At 53.9% G+C, this 24,150-nt stretch overlaps 1 protein-coding gene across 6 annotated transcripts in view; it reads left to right on the forward strand.

The window, feature by feature from the left end:
* PPP1R12B (protein phosphatase 1 regulatory subunit 12B) overlaps nt 1-24,150 on the forward strand; it is an 89,326-nt gene that overhangs the window by 34,780 nt on the left and 30,396 nt on the right. For 5 of the 6 annotated variants that reach the window (XR_004961412.1, XM_036277416.1, XM_036277419.1 and 2 more), the window contains exons 13-18: nt 2,361-2,540; nt 18,338-18,428; nt 19,612-19,815; nt 21,418-21,571; nt 21,650-21,762; nt 22,351-22,392. Coding sequence is in view for 5 of the 6 variants with exons in the window: in XM_036277416.1 (XP_036133309.1) it covers nt 2,361-2,540; nt 18,338-18,428; nt 19,612-19,815; nt 21,418-21,571; nt 21,650-21,762; nt 22,351-22,392 (784 nt within the window). In the remaining variant the exon portion in view is untranslated. The remainder of the gene's footprint in view (nt 1-2,360; nt 2,541-18,337; nt 18,429-19,611; nt 19,816-21,417; nt 21,572-21,649; nt 21,763-22,350; nt 22,393-24,150) is intronic. The other variant, XM_036277417.1, reaches the window with a different exon arrangement.

Here is a 24,150-nt window from a genome sequence, read left to right on the forward strand (position 1 = left end):
GAAAAGGGGGGACTGTGCAAAGAAGGATGCCTCTGAACTGAGAATTTTTCCCAGAAGCACTCATGTTCCTCTATGTCTCACTGGCTACCTGTAGCAGCCCAGGAGACTTCAGAAAATGTGGATTTTTTTTAACCAGATTCGTTGTTGCCCTCAATAGTATACAGGCTCTGTTAGTCAGGAAGAAAAGGGAAATGAGTATGGGTTCGGCAGCTAGCCACCTTAGCAAGATGTCACTTACGGCAGTCTCCTCTTCGAGATGAGGACCCAGGGGCCAGCATGGGCCTCTGCCCAGGTGCCACTGAGTGTGGCCCTGCAGAGGGTGGGGCCCAGGCTTCCCGTTTCGGAGCTCCTGTCTGTTGTGCTGTTGTGTTTCAATGGAGTTTTTATTCTGGGCCCCACACTAAGTGTTCTGCACACTGTATTTCATTGAGTCATCACGAGACCCCTGCATTTTAAGGTACCATGGTCCTCTTACAGATGATGATCAGAGAGGTTAAGTTGGCTGAAATTTAGCCTTGAAGTCACCCCAAAGTCTCTGATCCTCGCTCTGGAGCTTTTCGTAACACCCTCTTTGTAAAATTATACCACATTTCAAAGTCACAGTGGAAGTCCTATTCCATCATGTAATAAGATAAAATCCTTGCCATTTCTACAGCATGAGAAATTGCAGAGAGACCAAAACGTGTTACTAACCTGAAAAGAATTTCAGGGAAGGTTTCGATAAGTGTCATTTTTTAGAGCATTCCTTCTGCCTAATTTTATTAGTACTTTGTTTGGACATCTTGAAGTCTGAGGAGTTATTCGCCCCAGTTTTAAAAGAATAAGTGAGCCCTGGCCAGTTTGGCTCAGCGGTTAGAGCGTCGGCCTGCAGTCCGGAGAGACCCGGGTTCGGTTCCCGCTAAGGGCACGTACTTCGGTTGCAGTTTGTCCCCGGCCCTGGTTGGTCGTGCGGGTGGCAGCCATTCGATGTGTCCCTTCACGTCGATGTTTCTCTCTCTCTCTCCCCCTTCCTCTCTCTCCCTCCCTCTCTATCTGTACAAAAAATGGAAAAATACCCTCGGGTGAGGATAGTAAAAATAAATAAATAAATAAATAAAAAATAAAAGAATAAGTGAGACACATTTTGCCTTGTTCTTTTGATCCCACTCCAAGTCTGTCTGTTTTATGTTCGAGTCTAAGTACCATGTTTGGACTCTTAGAATCTGATTATTTGTTTTAAGCTTATTCTAATAATGTGATTATTTAAAAGTGAGCTTTTAGAGCCCAGCCAGCGTGGCTCAGTGGTTGAGCGTCCACCCTGCACCAAGAGGTGGCTGGTTCAATTCCTGGTCAAGGCACATGCCCAGGTTGTGGGCCTGATCCCCGGTGTGGGGCATGCAGGAGGCAGCCAGTCAATGTTCTCTCTCATCGATGTCTCTGTCTCTCTCCCTCTCCCTTCTTCTCTCTCTAAAATCAATAAAGAAAAAGTGTATTTAAGAAAAAGTGAGATTATAGCTACTTGGCATGTCTGGTCGTTGTGAGGAGGTGAGAAAAACAGCTCGTCAGCATCGGCGGCATCCATTGCTCTGTCTGTCTCTGTGAGTCAGGTTTGGGTCTGTTACCACAGCAACAAGCTGTGACATCGCCACCAACAGCTTTTTGGGTGGAGAGTCAGTGGTTGGTCTCATTCTTCGCTGAGAAACAAAGATCTTGTTTTGTGTACATGACTGTAATTACAGGTCTGTCTGCTGGAAGCCTGCAGTTAAGTTTACAGACAGAACCCTCTCCGTTGTGTTCTGATTCTCCTGTGTGCAATTGTGAACACACATGGCCAGGCATTTGGCTAAATGGAAAGAACACAGCTGCTGAGCTGGGGGTGGGTGGGCTGACCGTCCCGGGGTCACAGTTTAGCGGGCATCTCTGCACAGTCCCAGGGGCCGGTCACTATCCAGGCTGAGGACTGTGCCAAGCTCACTGTCAAGGACTGGGAGCAGGGGAGGGGACGAGTAAGCGACTGCAGGTCGTTTTCAGGTGTGAGGCGGCTGCCTCTGCACGCGGAGACCAGGCGGTGCTGCGGGTCTTTCAAGCTCTTCCGCGTACGTCACTGCCTCGCTTGGTGCCATAGCTAATTTTTTTTTTTTTTTTAATTTTAATCTCAAGCAAAAACATATTTTTCATAAAACATTACTCCTTAGGCAGAAGATGTCAGATTGAATGTGTATTCACACTGTTCTAAGATTTAAGAGCTCAGAATTAAAAATCAACCAACAGACAAAATCTGAGCGAGAAGAGACGCTCTGGCCAGTCTGCGCACCCTCTTCTCTGCTCTGTGGTGCACGTGCCTGAACACCCTCTCTCTGCCGCATCCATTCTGATTTCAGGACTCCTCACAAGTCCCCCGCTGACTCCACGGCAGAGAAAGCAGACAGTGTCTCTCCGAGCACCCCTCTGTGTGTGATCACCAATCGCCCCCTGCCGAGCACTGCCAACGGGGTCACAGCTTCCACTCTGCTGTCCACGCCTGGGACGGACTCCTCTGCGGAAGCCAGGGAGAGACGGAGGTGTGTCACACGCTGGTTTCACTGGCAGGGTTCTCCGTGCGGTGGGGGGAGGGGTGGGGGTGACGCCTTTTCCAGTCTCAAATATGTTTATGAAAATAGATCTGTATATTACAGTTTGGGTTTTGGACTTTGCCTCAGGGAGATTTTCAGTGAAGATCAAAAGTATTACTGATTATTTCATAGAGATGCCTATTATGTCATGGAGACAGGCTGTCTTCCTTCTGTCTGTCTTATGAGATCATTGTCAGACCGTGTTCCCCACTTTGCGATGGAGAACCTGACACAGAGAAGGACCATCTGTTTTGTTGTGGGTCATCCGTGATGACTCTGGCAGCTAAAAAAGGCAAGAATGAAATAAAAGGCTCAGAGAAATCGAGGAAGGATAGTTTTAATTAATTTGAGAAGAATCCCAGAACAGGATATGCAGACTGTGTGGGCGGCATGGTAGCGGGATGGCGACTGCACCGCGTGTCAGAGGCTCTGCGGGGCCCTGAGAGGAGCAGCCGTGGGCGGCACAGGAGCGACTCCGGGTAGAAGCTGGAGGAGCTGGCCTTCCAAGGCCTGGGAGGGTGTGGCCAAGGGGACGGCGCCATGGCCCCTGGCGGAGGCCACGGTCCTCCCCTTTCTTCAGACTAGAAAGAGGTGACATCTCATCAGAATGTACATTCCAGTTGACTTCATTTGATTCTGAATTTCAGAGGAAGGTTTTATTTTGTGAGTGTGTAGTGATGTGAAATAAGTTTGAGAATCGTATGAGATACAACCAGTCCAAGTTTTTAGGTGTTTATCATAAAGATAACTCTAAAACGCATTATGAGAAGTGGGAGGGAGATGTTAAGTAAGTAAGTTGAAAAATAGTGTTTTTCTTCTTTCTCGTTCTTCCTTTTCTTAAAAATTTCTTTACATGAAAACTGAAGACATTTCACTCTGGGCTCACAGGTTGCAGAGCCAACAGCGCTTTTCAAATGCCCGTGTCCATGGCCTAGTTCTGTTCTCCCCGGCACCTAGGAAGGACCGTTCTGCAGGCCGGAGCGCGGGCAGAGCTGTGCTCCCTGTGGGCCTGGGTGTGTCCATCCAGGAACACGTGTCATTCAAGCTGTTACAAAATTAAAACCATTTCATTTCTCCCTCTAGACCAGTGGTTCTCAACCTTCCTAATGCCTGTGACCCTTTAATACAGCTCCTCCTGTTGTGTGTGGGTGTGTCTGCATGTGGGTGGACCCGCCTGGAGACAATAGGGGAGTGAGTGGTGTCTGGTTCCTAAGACCATCGGAAATATGTGTTTTCCGGTGGTCTTAGGTGACCCCTGTGAAAGGGTCCTTAGACCTCCAAAGGGGGCACGACCCACAGGTTGAGAACCGCTGTTCTAGACAAACATAAGCTGAAAGAAAAAAATCATGTTTTGAGAATAGCTGAATTTTCTTTCCAAAAGAGCCTGCGGGGCTCTAATTCTTTCCTTGAAGCCACCTCTCGCGGTGATCAGCGCGTGGTGGCAGCACTGTGTGACTCGCGCTAGGAATCCATGGCAGAGGCCTGTGTTCCTAGGTCCAGTTGGAAGCAGTTAGTGACCACTGGGTAAATGGGGCTTTAAAATTGGCCCCAGCCAGACTTAGCCCATGGACAAGCCACCCGAGAGATGAGCTCCCATCCGCAGTGTAATGGGAACACGTGGACTGGGGCAAGCCCGATGTGGACCCTGCACAGCTTCCTTCTCTGAGAACAGTGGCCAGTCTCTGTTCACTCCTGGTTGTCACCGGGGATGTGAGCTGAGCTGTGTCCATTGGATGGGGCAGGTACTGAGGGGACGTGGTGACACCCAGTGACACACACGGGAACGTCAGCAGTGGGTGGTTCTGAGGGTTGTGGGTGATTTTTCTTTTCTTGTTTTTCCCCTGCATTTTCCAAAGTTCCAGAGTGATAAAGTATTACCATTATAATGGGGTAGGGGGCAGAAGAGCCTGAAGAAAATTAACTCCAGGACAACAGTCTCCTGTGGTGTGAGTTGTGAGAACGCTCTCCGCACTGAGGAGTAAACAGTCGAGATCTGAGGTTGGCAGGGCTCCCAGTAAGTTACGTTCCTGCCACGGAAGCTTGGTGCAAGACTTCTGCAACAGCCCTCTCTCAAGGCCACGACCTTGGCTTTGCAAAGTTTCTTTTTTTATCCTGAAAAGCTGGAGTGCCCTCAGGCGTTCTCAGTACCAGGTGGAAGCGAGGAGCCACCAGGGTGGGAGTGCTGAGGCCCTGAGGGCACGCCCCTCCTGCTCCAGCTCGCTGACCACTTCTCTGAGATGGAAGAATGGAAGTTTGGATTTGGACCGTCACTCTGCCTCCAGCTCCCGGATTGCTGTCCTGCAGCCCACTTGGCTCTGAGGACTCCAGAGACCAGGGCCACCTGATTGGCAGGATAGGAACGGCAAGCAGGCAGCAGGGAACTCTGCAGGGACCCCGGCCGTGCGCAGCTGTCACGCCGGAGCTTGGGCTCATTTTCCAAAGCTCTAAGTTTTCCTTAGCAACAATGTAAACAGTTCCCATGACTAATATTGGAGCCCGAGAGTGCTGGCCTCTGACCCTCTGGCTCTGGCTCCACGGGCCCTTTCCGCTCCCCCAGCCCTGCCCTGAATCTTCTCTTCCTTTTTGTGGGTGGACTTTCTTTTCTTTATAGAAGTGGCTTAAACATCTTTTCTGCACAAGAAAGTAGATGTTTGCTCTTTCCCCAACCAGCCCACATGCAACTCCGATTTGCTAGGTCAGGATAAGGTCAGTCCCTGCTGAGTCCCACACACCACACCTGGCGACTTCTGCAAGCCAGGAGGGGGTCTCATGAGCAGGAGGTTACTCCTACTAGTGTGATGCTCTCAGCGAGTTAACTTGGCCTCGTCCTTGGAGGTTAGAAATTTAAACTGAGCGAGTAGTTAAAATTTGAGTCATGGTTTTAAAAAGTCATTTGACTCATCTCTCTGTCTCCAAGCTAAAGGACTATAGGAAAGAGGTTCCTCCGGTCTCCGTTCATTTTTGCTGCAAAAGCGTTTTCTCTCCCCGTCTGAGAGGCTGCGGCCTGCTGGGCTTGCCCAGGCTCCTCGGGCGTGCACAGCGTCTTCCTGGCCCGGAGGCCGCACAGAAGGGGTGCAGCACAGGTGTTCCTTCTGCATTCCCCCTTCGGGGGCTCTGGTTGCTTGTGACTAGGTGCCACGTCGACTTATTGGCTGTGCAGATGGTTCACATGATCCCTGCGTCAGTGACACTGGTCTCTGCTGTCTTGTGACGCGTCCACTCACACCGCGCAGCATTGGTGCTGGTGCTCGGGTACCATTTCCCACACACTGACGTCTTGAGTCACGAAGTTTGTCGTGACCGTTGACCCTGCGCATGCACGAGTGTTGTCCTACGGAGCAGAGTGCGTGGGCCTAGACGTCCATTCGGTAACTTACATCACAGGGTGAAAGGAAAGAAACAGCCGTGCGAGCAGGGGCCGCAGTGATGATGTCTCTGTTCGATGGTGACGTCCCATTGAGCCGGTGACAGAGGTGGAAAGTGACTGCTGGTGCGGATGGAGTCTCTGGGGGTGAAGAATGTTCTCAAGTGTGTTGTGTCGACAGCTGCATGCCCGTGAGCTCACTGCAGACGTTGAATGTGTGCTGACAACGTAAACTGCATCGCGATGAGGCAGTTTGATGGCTCTGGGCCCTAGCGCCTGGGGAGAGAAGACTGGGCATGCCTGCTACTTACTGGAGGAGATTTAAGGTCTTGAACTAAAGTCTCATTTTTTCCCTGTATTTCTGTTGCTGAACACTGCGATTGAGGCACCAACTCCATTTCCCCAAGAGAGTGGCATTTGTCACAGTTCTTCTCACACCAAGGAAGGCCAAGAGCCCTCTGTGCCGCCCAGTCTCGTGGCTCTGTCCCCGCCCCCCAGCACCTGGGAGTGGAGCCAGCCGTCACCTGACCCCTGCTGCTCAGGGTCCTTATCAGGCAGTTTTTACAGTTAATCTCCTTCTGATAAGGTGGTTCCTTTTTCAGAACTGTGAGTATTAGTGACACACAGGAGGGACCAAAATGTTGTGCCCTCATCCCCACCCCCTTCTTCCAGTCGGTTTCCCATGTTAGAACAAGACAGTCAATTGTGGCAGTCCCATGAGGTGAGCTCTGTGTTTGCTGGGGAAGGGCGACCAGGTGGCCCCCTCTGCTGCTCACCGGGCTCTGGGTGAGCTGTCGAACAGGTGCATCCGAGGCAGCTTGGCCCCGGCTACAGTGACTCAACGGCCTTCCCTCCGTTCCTGGTGTGATGGGGATCGGAGGCGCAGGTTGATCTCTGTGCTCTAGGCATGGAAACAGCCTCTGCCTCTTGGGGCCGCGCCAGGCCACACCGCCAGGACTTCACAGGAACAGCGGCGGCAGGTACAGGCCTCGGTGCAGAGGTTCAGCACCTGTGGTCGTTTCTCCTTGGTTCTTCCTGATGGTCCTTTGGGAGGCCAGTGTGGTTGCAGAGTTGTGGGTGGTAGTTCAATGGGGGAGGGGAGGTGTGGGGAGGACAGTAAGAGCAGGCCAGAGTAACAGTGTGGAGCCTCTCTGGAGTTTCTTTCTGCTCCTGACAAGTGTGAGCTGTGCCCCGACGGAAGGATCACCAGGAGGTCAGAACAACAGAGTACGAGAAGTGGGAACATGCTTCTCTCTAGGAGGAAATGTGTCAGTGACGTGACCCTTACCTTGGATGGTAGCACTGGGTGGTTGTATTATGTGTCTTTATTTTACATAATGTGTGTGTTGAGTAAATAAAGCAAAGCAGTTTTCGGATCCTCAGGGCAGTTATAGAGAAGCTGGTGGAGGACCCAGCGCGGTCGGCTCCTGGAGTCGGCCAGTGACAGGAAGTTGTCAGTGAAGAGGTCCAGTGGCTGGGGTCTGGGTACAGGCTGCTTGCTGACTGCACACTGGGCTAAGGTGGAACCAGTGGAAGTGTTTCCCATGCGTGTGAGATGAGACATGTTCTGACTGGTCTTGGATGCGTGGAGGACAAGTTTCCAGGCAAAAGACAAAATCATGCTGAGTCAGGTGCATAGAACACGGGCTAATGGTGGTCATCCCAGCTCCAGATGGCTCTGAGGCTCGAGCTCACCCCTCATCACGGCCCTGGTGCTGTGTCTTTGCTGTTTGCAGCACTGTGCACCCCGCCAGAAACCCTGGATGTGCTTAACGTGTGCCCCTCTGGCCCTGCTGTGCTTCTTTCCAGATGCCTGTCCCCCTCTGCTGAGCATAGCCCGTTCACTCTGAGAGCCAGGGCGGCCTCCACACCATGCTGCTGCAGCTCTGGTCTTGGGACGGTGGGACTAGCCAACGCCACACTGGAAGCTTCGTGAGGGCGCTTTTTTATTGGGGTTTCTTCCACTGCAGAGCCTAACTAACGCCTGGCAGGCTTGGATCAGTGTAACTGAGGGCAGTGGTCTCTCGCATGCGGTACCCTCCACGTCCAGCAGGTGGCAGCAGAGAGACGTCCGCGGGGCTCCATCCATGAGCCTGTGGGCCAGGCGGGGTGAGGTGCTTCAGAGCACGGCGCAAGTGTCCCGCACCTGGGGAGGCCCTTGGTGGAATTGCCCTTGGCAGGAGAGGATAACTCTTCAGCCAAGCGCACAGTAGGGCTCCTCAGGCAGGCCCTTACGTTCTCCAGTCTCCCTTATGTTTCTGTTGTCCTTGGTGTGCTCAGAGCTGTGGGACAAGAAGAAAAAGCACACAGGTGCACACAGCTGGGGCATGTGTCCTGCCTGCAGTGTTCAGGCCGGTGTCCGGGCGTTCTGAGAAGAAGGCGAGTGACATGGGTGGAGAGGTTAGAACAGGCTTCGTGAGGCCAGTTGTCTCTCAGATGTGACAGGTTTAGATGGGCTGAGTTGATATTGTGAACGCTTATTCCATGCCTATACCCTCCGAGATGCACTTCATCCTTGTGACTTTGCGAGGCAGGTGATACTATTTTCTCAGTACATGTGAGGGAATGAAGGCTCAGATACTACCCTGGTGGAAGCAGAGAGGACTGAGACCAGGAGTCGGGACGCAGAGCCCGTGTGTGCTCCTCAGCCCACGGAGCAGCGCCCAGGTATCCTGGTCGGAGACGAGACTTCTGGGAGTTACACTTCTGACCTCTGCGAGAGCCAGGTGCAAACGAGGGCTCCTGAGCCCGATGAGGCGTCTTGGTGAGCTGACTTGCGCCAAGCTCTGGGAGGGGGCTGGGTCTGAGCTCCTTTCTGGGGAGCTCCAGGGCCAGGGCAGGCACATCTCTCTTTTGAGAAGTGTTTGAAAATTGGGACTGTCCAGCAACAGTTACCTGGATGGCCCGTTGTTTCTGGTTCTTCTCACAGGTCCTTTCAGTGCCCGAGTTCACTCTGGCTGGTTGCTGACCAGCTCTTTATTTGTTTCCTCCAAAGAGCCCTTAGTCCTCGAACCTGAGAAGGGGAGTAGAACTTCACTTCGTCCTCATGCTGAGGACAGCTCAGGGACGTGTAAATAAAATCTAGTCCCAGCTCCAGGATCTTACAGGGACTGCTTCCTTTGTGAGGACACTTCTCAGAGAGGGTGCAGATTCTCCAGATGGAGGCAGTGCTGCAGGGATGCTTCTGCCCAGAGACTGGCGTGACCTTGACCATGCGCGCCTCCCGCCCTGATGAACCCACCTCCGGGGCTGCCCTGCCCTCCAGGAGGGCCTTCTCTCCCTCTCCCTCCTGTCATCCACTGTCACCGGGAAAGGCCAGCCTGCTGATGGAGAGCTTGCACGCCACTGGCCTGCGCAGAGAGAGCTCCGGCAGAGGCTCCGTTCCAGACCTGGAATGTGGGCAGTGAGCGCTGTGCTGGCGGCTGCCCGGGGCCGTGCCGTCCTGGCCTGCAGCCCTTCCTCTCCCGCTCACTTCTTCCTTGTTTGCTGCTCCTTGTGTCCCTTTGGCTTTTTGCTTCTTCAAACACCTTCAGTATCTATTGGTCCCCAGGCCTCCCTCGTCTTCTCAGGGCCCTTCCCCCAAAGGCTTCCTGACTGCTGGGTGCCACTGTGCTGCAGCTGGCCCCCCCCCACACACACACACACTTCTTCATGTATTCATGGTGTTGTGTGAGAGTTCTCACGTCCTCTTTGGAAACAGGGTAAAACAAGTAAACCAAACCACTTCTTTCCCTGTGACCTTAAAAAGGCAGGGAAGAAAGTCTGTCTGTCCTCCCGTGTTTTTTTAACCTTTATTAATGGTTCTCATGAGTGTCACCCAATTGAGAAACTGGAAGTTTTTAACATCTCACCAAGAAGTGACGCACTTGTCACCACGTCCTGTCCATCGTTCATTCCCCTTCAGAACCCTGCGACTCCGGCCTCTGCTCTCCATCAGCTCTGCCCTCCTACCTGATAAATAAACGAGTGAGGGTACTTAGGGCCAACTCCAAGACAAACTGTAACAGCGCAGGCTCTCAGTCCCCCATGACCTTCGCTCTGCTCAGTCAGGCGGGGCCGGGCCTTGAGGCCAGCACCTGCTCGTGTGCAGCGACGAGGACCAGCCTGGAGCTCAGTGGGCATCGGGAGCAGGACAGGAGATAAGGATTGTATTTCACTAGCTCTGAAGCTCATTTCTGTTTAAACCTGGTTTGGTGGCTACCCTGGTTCAGCAGCCACAGCAGTAGCTACACATTACTTTAGTGTGATTGAAAAAGTCAGTGTGTTCCTTCAGTTGTGAATTTTAAAGCCTTTTCTGTAATTAAAGAAGTTCTCCTTGGGCTGGGGCTGGGGACCGCAAAGGGTCATGAGAGAATGGGTGACGCAGAGACCTGTCCACTAAAAAGGGCAGGTTTCCTCTGTGTGGATCAGACCCCGGGGAGACCTCAGTGAAACGGAGTGCCATCAAGTCTTAATCACAGGAATGCGGGTCGGCTGGAGGTGGGAGTTGGACGGGGTGATAAGCTGCTTCATGGGCCTTTTCATGGGCCTTCTCGGAAGGTCGACGTGGGCTCTCCCCTTCCCAACTGGGCCCAGGAACCCTGAAACTGAGAGCAAGGTTCTGTGAGACATAAATGCTTCTTTGGGAAGACAGTATAGTCACCTGGTTGTTCAAAGTAGGTGAGAGTTCAATACAGGTTAAAACCACAGGTCTGGGGGCGGGGGTCTTCCTAATCCCCACCCTCTGCGCCTTCTCCGGGGGGGGCAGTGGTGGGGGCCAGTCTGCCCCTGACTCTGCCTCACTGCCTCTGTCCCAGGACCAACCTGATGGCCTGCCTCTTCCTTTTTCCTGGCATGTTTACCTTCCTTAGAACTGGGCACAGCTGTGAGACAGCTCTCTCAGTGTGGATACAATTCGTGTCTTGTGTATCTCTCACTGTTTGCACAGTACTCTGTTCTTAATACCATTTGTTACAGTGACAAGTTTTAGCTGTGAAGGTTACAAGTTGTCTGAGGAAGCAAAGGAGGGATCTAAGTCCTGTTCTTTACACTGACGTGACACTTCACAGTGTCAGTGTTTGTGAGTCTTAGGACGGTGAGCGGCCTCTGCTATCGTTGGATTTCGTGATTATTAGTGGAACTGAATGTTCTCTTATGTTTGCAGGCTTCTGGGTTTCCAGATTTGTAAACTTCCTGATTATATGCTTTGCTGATTTTTTTTTCTGTTGGGTTTTTACCTTTTTTAAATTGCTCTAAGTTGTTTACATACTCAAGATCCCATGGACTGAAAGGTAACTGTTCGATTCCCAGTCAGGGCACATGCCCAGGTTGTGGGCTCAGTACCCAATGGGGGGTGTGCAGGAGGCAGCAGATCGATGTCTCTCTCTCTCACATCAATGTTTCTATCTCTCTCTCCCTAAAGAATCAATAAAAATGTATTTTTTAAAAAGTCCATGCTGGTGCTGAGTCTGACCTGGCCTGATTATGGTCAGTGATAAATGCTGCCCACAGGTGGCCAGTCCAGCTGGTCCAGCCTGTGGGTGTGAAATAGAGCAGCTCTAGCTGGCTTTTTTGGTGCTGGAATCTGCCATTCTTGGCTCCGTAACACCTATGCTGACCCATGAACTGACTGTGCGGTGACCTACATAACAGAAACAGTCCCATTGGTGACAGTGGCTTTGGCACTCGAGGCCGGAGTGTTTTCATGGAACCGACATTTCAAAGTACAGGAGTTCGGGATGACTTAGTCCTTCCTAAGTGTGTCAGAAACAGCCAAACGTGGTGTGTGAAGGACGCATCCTCTGCGCGGAGTCTGGAGCAGGCTCTGCAGACTTCCTCTGAAGGGCAGACAGTGACCTCTGAGCTCTGAGGACCGTGGATCCAGCTGCTGCAGCTCCATGGCCACAGGCGGCCGCGCCGTTGGTTTATTACTGAGTGTGAGCTGTTGAGCAGTCTCAGGGTGTGCAGAGCTCTCGGCCCCTGACCCCTCGCCAGGAAGGTTTGCAGACTCAGCACTATCAACATTTTGGACCAGGTAATTCTTTGTGGGTGCCCCCTGGGAAGCAGAATTGTCCCCTATTGAGAAGTATTGGAGTATTGGTCTAGAGGATTCAGAAAATGCCAGTTTAGTAGAAGGAAGTTTTCTTGCTTAAAAATTACTGTGTGTGTGTGTGTGTGTGTGTGTGTGTGTGTGTATTTTTTAATCTTCACCCAAGGATATTTTTCCATTGATTTTCATATAGATTTGGAGGGAGGGAGGGAGGGAGAGAGAAACATCGATGTGAGAGAGAGACATTGACTGTTTGCCTTCCACACGACCCCGACCAGGGCCAGGGATTGAACCTCAGTTGAGGTATGTGCCCTTGACTGGAATCAAACCCATGACTCTTTGGTCCGCAGACCGACGCTGTAACTGTTGAGCCGAACTGGCCAGGGCTAAAAATTACTCTGTTTTGTGGAGGTGTAGCTTTGGTTCCTTGTTCAACTTCAGCTCTGATCTCAGTGTTGAGCTGGAGGCCCTGGGACACCTGAGCATGGAGTGTTCTTGTCCTGAACCACGAATCAGCCCCTGCCCCGGGGCGTGACACGTGGGGACCTGGACCTCTTCCTGCCCCCTCCATCTGTGAGCACCTGGGCCAGATCTGGACACGGCCCCGCACCTGTCTGTGAGGTGTTCGGATCTGTCCCTCTTCTGCTGATACGTGTCCGTCGGCCAGGGCAGCTGACACCGCACTGGAGGTTGCACCCTGCTCGCCTGCTCTCCCACGCAGGAGCGTTCCCCTCCCCGTGAGACGGGAGTATTGATCGGGACAGTGATGAAATATGCAGCAGACGCAATGGTATTTTGAGAACTGTTACCAGCCTGGCTCTGCTGAGCCCCAGGGTTCTGCCTTCCTGCCTCGTCCCTTCCCTTTCCACCTCCGGCTCCTTCTCCACGGCAGCTTCTCGGCACTCTCGAGTGGCAGCTGGCAGCCAGCATCCCGGTCCCGGGAGCCACCACCTTTCTTGTGTCTGCCCCCACGCGCCCCTGACCTTCACACTGCGATGCAGGCCTGCGCAAGGAGGTACAGTCTGTCTCGGAGCCATCGCCCGGGGCAGAGGGAAGTGGGGGGGGGGGCGGGCAGCTGGGACTGAGGGGCCGCAATTCCTGGAGCTGCTCCTGGGGGCGTCTGGGTGGCAGCCCAGCGCTGCCTCTCACCCTGTGAAAGTGCGGTCCTGCTGCCGCGACGCCTCCAAGAAGCAAGGGAGGAAAAGGAGACTTTGTCCCCTGGGGAGAAACCACGCCAGGTGCTCAGACCGCCCGTCGTGCAGCTCCAGGAGATGAGTTGCTCCGTGTTCGGGTCTACAAAGTGGGTCCTCGGGACATCCGGACTGGGCTGCCCCATGTGGGGTCGTATGTGTAGCTATTTAGATTAATTAAAAATTGAAGACAAGTTAAAGTCAAGCTTCTCTGTCACACTGGTTGCATTTGAGTGCTCAGTGGCCACACCTGACAGGGACCATCATGCTGGACAGCAGGTTGTGCAGAGTTCTGCTGGACTGTGTCTACTGAGGAGTGGCCTCCGGAGCGTGATGTGTGATGAGGAAGCGCAGGTTCCGAAGGTCACACTAAGCAGAGCCGAGTGAGCGAGCAGCCAGGCAGGTGTGCTCCGCCACACCACAGGTGGCTGTTCCCAGGAGCAGCAGGGAGCCAGCTGCGTCCTCGTGTCCCATCCTCTCTCCTCTGCTCACGATGGCTGAGTGTGCCAGTGGTGCTGCCCTCTGGAAACGCTGAGGATGCTGACGAGAGTTGAGCACGAGACACTGCCAATAAGTCCTGGTCTTGCTCCATAAACCCACATTGTGAGGGCAGCACGGTGCCGGCCGGGAGGGCCTCCAGGTCTGTGGCCAAACACTGTGGCCTTGGCTACATATTTGAATGTTCCCTTAGGCCAGCGGACTCATCTGCATAGTAGAAATCACTGTTGTCTCTGCCTGGAGTCTTGGACTTTGATGGGTGGCTTCTGGCCACCAGCCTGTCGCTCTGATTCCTCCGGATTCCCCCTCCTTCGTAGCTTCCCATAGATGCTTCCAGGTTGAACAGGAGGAGTTCATTTTGGCCTGTGTGTCCTGTGTGCAGGAGTCCAGGGAATGATAGGCTGTCTCGCGAGGCCAGCAGACACCCAGTGCCTAATGAGCGCACATCCCGAGTACCGTGGAAGTTGCTGCCGTGCTCAGTCCCTTCTGTGTGCTCCCTCTTCTCAGGACAGATGTCAGGTGTCAGGCTCCTTCCTGCTGTTCCACAGCCAACTTCCTGTGGGTGAAGTCCAGGTGGAAATGTATCTTGTCATCGTTCTAGGAAATTGTGGTTATTTCTCTTGTTCTTCTGCTTCAAGTGGTTTTATTTTGCTCTGCCCTTCGAACCTTCCTGGAGAATATTCTCAAGGAAACGAAGGCCTCTTCCAAATGAATCATTTACAGCAGAAACAATGGCTGTGGGACGGATGTCACCACACGCCCAGCCCCTCTTTTTTTCCAAGCACCGTAGAGCTTTCCCTGGTGACAGGCCAGGTCCTCGCAGCGACGGCCGCGGCCAAGCTCAGAGGACTCACTGTGCCAGGCAGGTCAGTGTGCTCAGAACATAGGAGCCACAGCGAGAACTCAGCAGGAAGCTCGCCCTGAAAGAAGGGAGGGGGCGAGGACTGCAGGTGCTGGATGGGGAAGCCAGGCTGCAGACCAGCTCGCAGGAGGCCCTGAGCTCGTCAGCAGCACAGGAGAAGGTGCCCAGGGTGAAAGCCGGATATGGAAGGGCGGGGGGGGACACGTAGTCGCTGTAAGTGGAGCATCTGGCACACATCTGCTAGGCCCCAGGAAGCAGGAGCTGCTGGTATGGGGGGCATCATCCCCCTGAAAGGACGTCGCAGCGTGAGCCGGCACGTCAAGTGTTTGTTGACAATTATAAAATTTGATTTTGAGAAGCTTGTATCTGCCTATGGTGACGATTCCGACTTCTGCCCAGTGTATAGAGACTCCTGATATCAACGTGGTATTGAAAACGCAGTTTTTCGCCCTGGCCGGTTTGGCTCAGCGGTTAGAGCGTCCGCTTGCGGTCCGGAGAGACCCGGGTTCGGTTCCCGCTAAGGGCATGTACCTCGGTTGCAGTTTGTCCCCGGCCCTGGTTGGTCGTGCGGGTGGCAGCCACTCGATGTGTCCCTTTCACATCAATGTTTCCCTCTCTCTCTCTTCCTCTCTCTCCCTCCCACTCTGTCTGTACAAAAAATGGAAAAATGTCCTCAGGTGAGGATTAAAAAAAAAAAAAAAAAGAAAGAAAACGCAGTTTTTCATTTTTGCTTATCTGTTTTTATTATTACTGGGATGTAATGGATGCATAACAGTGTACTAGCTTTGGGTGTGCAACATTACGATGTGATGAGTGTGTTGTAAAACAGTCACCACAGCAAGGCTGGACAGCACCCCTCACCATACAGTCACAGGCTCCCCCTTGTGCTGAGAACCATAGGGTCCACTTGGTGCAGTGCTGTTAAGTCCAGTCTCTGCCCTGTGCACTGCATCCCACTCAGTGCAGTGCTGTTCACTCCAGTCTCTGCCCTGTGCACTGCATCCCAGGTGTCTATGCATCCCACTCGGTGCAGTACTGTTAAGTCCAATCTCTGCCCTGTGCACTGCATCCCACTCAGTGCAGTGCTGTTCACTCCAGTCTCTGCCCTGTGCACTGCATCCCACTCAGTGCAGTGCTGTTCACTCCAGTCTCTGCCCTGTGCACTGCATCCCACTCAGTGCAGTGCTGTTCACTCCAGTCTCTGCCCTGTGCACTGCATCCCAGGTGTCTATGCATCCCACTCGGTGCAGTACTGTTAAGTCCAATCTCTGCCCTGTGCACTGCATCCCACTCAGTGCAGTGCTGTTCACTCCAGTCTCTGCCCTGTACAATGCATCCCAGGTGTCTATGCATCCCACTCGGTGCAGTGCTGTTCACTCCAGTCTCTGCCCTGTACAATGCATCCCAGGTGTCTATGCATCCCACTCGGTGCAGTACTGTTAAGTCCAATCTCTGCCCTGTGCACTGCATCCCACTCAGTGCAGTGCTGTTCACTCCAGTCTCTGCCCTGTGCACTGCATCCCACTCAGTGCAGTGCTGTTCACTCCAGTCTCTGCCCTGTACACTGCATCCCAGGTGTCTATGCATCCCACTCGGTGCAGTGCTGTTCACTCCAGTCTCTGCCCTGTACACTGCATCCCAGGTGTCTATGCATCCCACTCGGTGCAGTACTGTTAAGTCCAATCTCTGCCCTGTGCACTGCATCCCACTCAGTGCAGTGCTGTTCACTCCAGTCTCTGCCCTGTGCACTGCATCCCACTCAGTGCAGTGCTGTTCACTCCAGTCTCTGCCCTGTACACTGCATCCCAGGTGTCTATGCATCCCACTCGGTGCAGTGCTGTTAAGTCCAGTCTCTGCCCTGTGCACTGCATCCCAGGACTGGCTGGAAAGCTGGGAATCTGGACCTTCCAACCCCTGCACCCATTCACCCGCTCACCACCCCTGCCTCTGGCAGCCTTCCATCTGTTCCCTGTATCCGAGTTTGGAATTTTTTTAGATTTCACTTACAAGTGAGATTATACTATTTGTCTTTCTCTGTCTGACTTACTTCACTTAGCTGATGCCCTCAAGGTCCATCCATGTTATTGCAAATGGCAGGATTTCCTTTTTTTTTGCTGAGTCATATTTGAGTGTAAGTGTGTGTGTGTGTGTGCGCATGTGTGTGCGCGCGTGCTTGTGTGTGCACATGCCACATTTTCTTTATCAACTCGTCCATCAGTGTTCCCGTGTCTTGGTTATTGTGAGTAGTGCTGCAATGGACATAGAGGTACAGATGTCTTCTTGAGTTAGTGTTTGTTTCCTTCAGGTAAATACCTAGAAGTGGGATTGCTGGGTCAAATGGCAGTTCCATTTTTAATTTTTTGAGGAAACTTCATACTGCTTTCCACAGTGGCTGTATTCGTCTGCATTTCCCACCAGCAGTGCTGAGGGCCTTCTCTTCTCCACACCCTTGCCAACATTTGTTTGTTGATGTATTGATAATAGCCATTCTAACAGGCATGAAGTGGTATCTAATTGTTTTTGTTTGTTTGTTTTTTAAATTTTTTTTCTTTATTAACTTTAGAGAGAGAGGGAGAGACATCGATGAGAGAGAGCATCAACTGGCCACCTCCTGCATGCCCCCCACTGGGGATTTGGCCCACAACGTGGGCATGTGTCCTGACCCAGAACCGAACCAGTGACTTCTTGGTGCATGGGTCAGTGCTCAACCACTGAGCCACACTGACCGGGGTCATTATGTTCTGATTTGCATTTCCCTGCTGGGTGATATTTAGCACCATACCTGTATGTCTTCTTTAGAAAAATATTTAAAATATGTTTTTATTGATTTTTTTAGAGAGAGAGGAAGGAAGAGAGAGGAAAACATCAATGTGATGCCCTGGCCAGTTTGCTCAGTGGTTGGAGCATCGGCCCATGGACCAAAGAGCGGCAGGTTCAGTCAAGGGCACATGCCTGGTTGCTGTTCAGTCCCTGGCCCTGGCCAGGGTCCTGTGGGAGGCGCCAGTCTCTGTGCCTCTCTCATGTCGATGTTTCTCACTCTTTCTCTCTCTTTTTCTCTCCCTCCTACTCTGTCTGAAGATAAATGGAAAAAAAGGTATCCTCAGGTGAGGATTTGAAAAAAAAAAAAGTATCGATGTGAGAAACATTAATCGGCTGCCTCCTGCACGCCCCCCACTGGGAATCAAGCCTACAACCCGGGCCTGTGCCCTGACTGGGAATGGAACCAGGACCTCTCAGTCTCCTGGGACAGCGCTCCATCCACTGAGCCACATCAGCTGGGCAGAAAAATGTCTATTTAAATCCTGTGCCCATTTTGTACTAAGATTATAAAAACAAAATATGAATAGGCTTAAATATGTTTTAAAAAGTTGAACCCCTTATTTCAAACCTTTCGATAAAGAACGCCTGAACCCAGATGGCTTCATCGGTGCACTCTTCCAGTTATTTAAGGAGGGAAGACCCCTATCATATGAAGATTCATACCGAAAATGTCAGGCAAGGAGCGAACTCTTCTCAACTTGCATAGCCTTAATTTCCAGACCTGGCCAGTTATCATAAGACATTATCACAGACTAGTTTCTTGCATGAACACAGATGGAGAAAACATAAACTAAAAAAGACTGAATCTGTATAAAAAGATGACCACACTAAGCTTATCCTAAGAATTCAGTATTATCTTATTCCGTTTTCCCATAATCTCCGCATGCCTGCACTCTTGGGGTGGGAATCACCCGAGGGCGTGGACACCTCGTCTTCCTGAGGGCGGCCGGGGCAGGGCCTCACCCTGTGCCGTCTCCCCTGCAGGTCGTATCTGACCCCTGTCCGCGACGAGGAGGCCGAGTCCTTGCGGAAAGCGCGCTCCAGGCAAGCCCGGCAGACCCGAAGGTCGACGCAGGTGAGTGTGCCTTCGTCCTCGTGTCCTCGTGGCCTGTGACAGCCCCGAGTTCCCACTCACTGGTGACGGCACACGGCGCTGCGTCTGTGCCTGCGCAACAGGCTGTTACCTGGTGACCAGCAGTGAGGCTCTGCCACCCGCTGACGCTGCAAAGGGCGAACCTAAGAAAACTCCGTGGCAGCGGAAAGAGGCCAGATCTGACCCCACGTACCGTCAGATCCCGAGACGACGGCAGAGGGGCCTTTGGGGCCAGAGGGGGGAAGGGACTGCTGGGGGGTGTGGGTTCCTTCGGGCTGAGAATGTTCTGATGCTGGCGTGTGGTGAAGCTGCACCACTCAGGGAGCATGCTGCGTGGCTGCCCTCAGTGCCAAACAGAGCAGACCAGTGGGCCGTGGGCTGAGGCAGGGCTGACGGGAGAGGTGGGCAGAGCACGGTCAGGTTTGGCTCATGGGCCCCAGTGGGAAGCTGTTGGAGTGAATAGTGGGCCCCAGATGAGAGCGTGAGCCTTGTCCCTCCCTTCACTCTCTCTAAAAATCAATAGAAAAAAGTCTTTGGGTGAAGAGTACAAAAAAAGAGAGAATAAGGGAGTAAATTAGTAAATAATTTAAAAAGAAGAAGTGTGAGCTGTGAATTTAGTGCTTGCTCAGCTCCTTGTAGTGTTGGAACCTCCCCCTCCCGAAGACTGAGCTGCTGCCTGGGGCCTGGGAGCCTCGGTGTGGGGATGACCGGCCCTGAAGTGATCTGGGAGGGAAGGTGGAGGGAAGCTGGTTAGGAGACTGGGGTGGTGGCTCCTGAGTGGCTCTGAATCGTCCCTTTTCTGAGCCTGGTTTTCCTTCCTCTGAGTGAGATTGCGGCTCCCCGGTGCCTGCTGCTCAGAGCTCTGCTGGCAGCATCTGGTCTTGGGAGGGCAGTGCTTCCGATGGAGGTGCTGCCACACGGGCAGGGAGGAAGTGCGCCCACCAGGGTCAGGCACTGATGCTGACTGTCCCCGGAGCTCAGACTGGGGAGCGAATGTGTCATGTTTGGAATGGACCTGGACTCGGGTCTGGGTTCTCTATGCACGCGTGCGTTTGCTCTGAGCCAGTATTGCTTGAGATGGCCTCGTTCTGACAGCTGCCTTGGGGTTGCATTTGTGGGGTCCATGGTGAGGATGGAACCTCTCTGACCTGTGGAATCTCCCCAGGGAGTGACCCTGACAGACCTGCAGGAGGCAGAGAGGACCTTCAGCCAGTCCAGGGCAGAGCGGCAGGCTCAGGACCAGCCTGACCAGAAGCCGGCGGGCACCGAAGGGCCAGAGAGCCACGCCGAGAGGCATGAGACCTCCGCAGTCCCTGCAAAGGACGCTGGGGAGGGCCGCCAGCCCTGGGCCCGGGGTCTGGATGAAGAGGTGAGCTCGTGTCGGCCGCACGCCCTGTGCTGGGGCAGGTGGTGCAGGTCTTCCTGATGCCGCGTGGCCGGCTCCCGGAAGCAGCCTCATGCTCGCTGGTGAGCCTGCAGCTGAGGGCTTCAGAGCTGTCCATCAGTTAAGTGGTGGTGTTTTCCTCTGGGAGTAACGGATTTTTTTTCTGGGTTTACTGAGATTTCACTGACATATAACACCAACAGTTTTAGGTGTACAATGTGATAACTTGATGTAGGTAGGTGTATGTTGTGAAATGATCACCACAGTGAGTTTAATTATCTAAATTTAACCTAACCTATTCTTAAAAGAGGTTGTAGGTTAATAGACTGCAAATAGAAATATGAGTATTTATTGGGTGTTTACTTTGTACAAGGCATCATGCTAACTGCTGCATATGTATCAATTTGTTTAGCCCTCTAATAAAACCTCTGCGGCAGACACCACTCCTGCTTTAGCATGAGGAAGTGTCATGGAGGTAGGGCAGCTCGCCCAGCGTCTTGCACTGAGATGTGGTTAAACGAGGATCTGGACGTGGGCAGAGTGTTGTTCTCCAAATTCCGGCCAACCTCCAAGCTTACAGACCCCTTAGCCCCATGCACACATGGGGTCACTGCTGGAATGGCCATCTCTGTGGTCCCACCACTCCACTGGAGTTAGCGGTCAGGGCTGCGAGGTCCTATTTCTGTGGATGTAGCTCCTGGTTGTCCTAAGGTGGTCCCAGCACACCGTCATCTCTGCAGTTGTCAGAACCACTTCATTTCCCTCAGTGTGTCCCAGCCACACAACCAGTCTCACAGTGTCACCATGGCGACGGGGACGACGCCTCCCTACTCTGACCTGCCTGCAGGGCTGCTCCATGGGCAGCTGATTGCTGAGCTCGTTCTCAGCACCTCCATGCTCCATCCACACAGCCCCTCCCAGAGTGGGTCCCTGTTTTACAGATGAGGACACTGGGGCTCAGAGAGGTTAAGTAACGTATCCGAGTCACACAGCAGTAAATGCTGAAGCTAGAATTTGGACCAAGTTCTGACTCCAAAGTCCACTGTATTTTATCGCTTCTGTCTGTATGATTTATGAACGAAAAAACTATGTGCAGTAAGAATTTCTCTGTCTCTGCATCTTTGATAAACCAAGTTAAGGCTTGCTGTCAGGCTCTGTCTGTCCTAACTCCTGGGGAAAACATTCACGAGAGAAATGGGGATTCTTCTCGAGCACCAGTGTGCGGGTTGGGGCAGGTCGGGGGAGCGGAGACTCTGGTGGAGGCTGCAGCGCTGGTCTCTGCTCCCAGACCCCCCCCCCTTTCCGATGGCACTATGCGGGGCTTCCAGGGCCTCATCCCATGGTCCTTGCCCTTCCTGTTCCCATTCCAGAGTCATAGAGGCATTCGATCCGATGCCATGCTGCCTGGGAACCCTTTGGCAGTGTAGCATCAGGGTAGGGACCCACGAGCTCTTTCCTTTCTAGCTAATAAACTAACTTCAGCTATTTATGGAGCATTTTGGGGTAGAAAAGCCCATTCCCAGCAAACCTGCTGTGCATATCCTTTGGTCGGGCCTGACCAGCAACATTCCCATGGGTCACCTCCAGCCTGTCCCTCGCCGCCTGAGGTGTGCAGCTGCGCCAGACAAGCCCACGACAGCTGTGTCCCCGTCCACATCGGCCCTCTGCACCAGCTCCCACCTGCTGCGGACAAGCACACCGCCAGCCCCTGACCCGGAGACAAAGGACATGGACAAAGATGGTGGGTGAGCCCCTGGACATGCAGCCCCCTGTGTGTGCCCCGAATCTGAGTGCTCACTCCTCGCTTTCTCCCTGGCAGAGAGTGAGGAAGCAGGTGTGGACGACCCGTCCTCTGGCGGGCTGTCCATCCGTGAGAGGAGGCGGCCCCGAGAGCGGCGGAGAGGCACGGGCATCAACTTCTGGATGAAGGACGTAAGTGACGGTCTGTGCGGGCACCTGGCCTGGCCGTGGGCGCCTGCTCTGTGGAGCTGAGTCCCCACGTGGTGCCTGGTGCAGCTAGTCAGGGGTGTCCATGGGAGAAGGAAGGAGAAGGAGCTAGTGTGAGGCTCGCTCGGGGTATTCCTCGGGGTCCGTGCTCAGTAAATGACAGGTGATGCGTGAAAACTGAGGTTCACACCGGGAACCAGCCTGCCATCTCAACAGTCCTCCTCACATCCCCGGAAGTCAGCCGCCCGGGGTCTGAGAGGGAGAGGTCAGAAGTAGGAACTCTGGGACACCACAGGGGCTGACCAGTTCTCTGACAGGGAGACCAAGTGGACTGACTTGGCAGAGGGGAGGGCAGGTCTGTTCGTCTTAAAGCTCCCCTCTCGTCCGGGGCGCCATCGATACCGTGACGCTGCTGAGACAGTAGGACTCTGAGCTGTCTGCAGCGGTCGAAGCAGGCGACCCCCGCCTACCCCTGTGCTGACGGGCCTGGGTGCCTCACTGATGGCCAAGCCTCCTGCTGTCGGGGCGTCTGTGACTGTGACCCTCTTGTGTTTCTTCCTCTCTCTTTGTCAGGAAGATGAAGCCGATGGCTCTGAAGAGGTGAAGGAAGCGTGGGTAAGTGACAGCCAGTGCAGGTGTCCCTCACGGGCCTGCGCGCGTGCAACTTGAAGGAGGAGGAGAGGCCGTGCAGAGCAGGCACCTTGATGGAGGAGGGGAGGCCGTGCAGAGCAGGCACCTTGATGGAGGAGGGGAGGCTGTGCAGAGCAGGCACCTTGATGGAGGAGGGGAGGCCGTGCAGAGCAGGCACCTTGATGGAGGAGGGGAGGCCGTGCAGAGCAGGCAACTTGAAGGAGGAGGAGAGGCCGTGCAGAGCAGGCACCTTGATGGAGGAGGGGAGGCCGTGCAGAGTGGGCACCTTGATGGAGGAGGGGAGGCCGTGCAGAGTGGGCACCTTGATGGAGGAGGGGAGGCCGTGCAGAGTGGGCACCTTGATGGAGGAGGGGAGGCCGTGCAGAGTGGGCACCTTGATGGAGGAGGGGAGGCCGTGCAGAGTGGGCACCTTGATGGAGGAGGGGAGGCCGTGCAGAGTGGGGCTACAGGCCGTTGGCAAACCGCCTCCTTGGAGCCGCATTGCAGGCGCAGGGGCTGCCTGCTGTCTGTGCTGTGAACACCTTGAGCGGCTTCCTCCGTGTCTGTCTCCTGCGATCTCCAGCACAGCTGCAGGGCCTGTCTCCTTTCCCTTGTGGTAATGTCCCTGACTCGTGCCTTCGAGTCTTTAGAAGGAAGTGGAGACCGGCACTGTTTGCGGCGTCGTTGCAATGCCCGTCATCTGAATGATGCCAGCACCTCGCAGATGAGGTTATGGCTGGAGGGGCCCTGCCAGCTGCCCTCCATTGTGGACAGGACAGACCAGCCGTGAGTTTCTGTGGCGGAGACACCAGGAGTGATGCTGAGAAGGCAGGGACCATGCTCGAGCCAGTGCACTGCATGGCCGTCAGACCTGCCCCCGCTGGTCAGTGGGTGAACCAGCAAGCCTGGCAATGATTCCACGCCTTAGCCCCTGGCAGTCGCGTCTACCCCACCGTCTGGTGGGTTTCTAGCCCCGGCGTGTGAGCGTCTCCCCGAGGCCTTGTCTTGCTAAGTGACAAACTGAACCTGAGTCCTAATGTGAGGAGGGCTGCTCCAGTCCCGCCTGCTGGACATTACCTGTGGAGTCAGCTTGGGGGTGCAGGACAGGTGGTGTCCCAGAGCCTCCGAAACTTCTGAAACGAGCTGCGGCCTCTCTGTAGACCTCGCTCGAGGCCTCGGAGCCCAGGGACGTCTGAGACGGTTGCCCTATGTTCTGCCCTCCTGACCATCCTCAGCTTTAGGACCCCTGTGAACAGCCAATGTCCCCGTCTCACCCGGGAGGCTCTGTGAGAAGCGGGCTTCTCGGGCTGCTGTGCCCCACTCAGACAGCTCTGGGCCCGCCTCCGGGCCACGAGACCCAGCGCGCACTTCCGAGATGAGAGCTGAGGCCCAGAGGTGAGAAGTGCTGCTGCGTCACTGCCGTGCTGCTCGTCTGCGGCGGTTGCAGGATGTCAGGTGGATCTGGAGTCTGTTCTAGTCTCAGGTGACACCCTAGTGGGGCAGGCACGAGAGTGGACACGCTGAACTGCAGCCCGGCGGCTGGGCCCGGCTCGGCTGTGTCCCCATTCCCTCGTGTATGAATGGGAGTGCTGTCGGGTCGACCCTTAGACACGGGAGTGACTTGGTTGGGGTGCTCGAGACCCACTGAGCCACCTTCCAGAGCTGCAGGCTCCTGAGTCGGGGTGAGAGGGACTCTTCCGTTGGCCTTAGAGTTGTGGGACTGGACGTCACTTACTAGTCTGT

Source organism: Molossus molossus, unplaced genomic scaffold (genome assembly GCF_014108415.1).
Source record: "Molossus molossus isolate mMolMol1 unplaced genomic scaffold, mMolMol1.p scaffold_m16_p_23, whole genome shotgun sequence".
In the NCBI taxonomy this organism is placed as follows: Eukaryota; Metazoa; Chordata; class Mammalia; order Chiroptera; family Molossidae; genus Molossus; species Molossus molossus.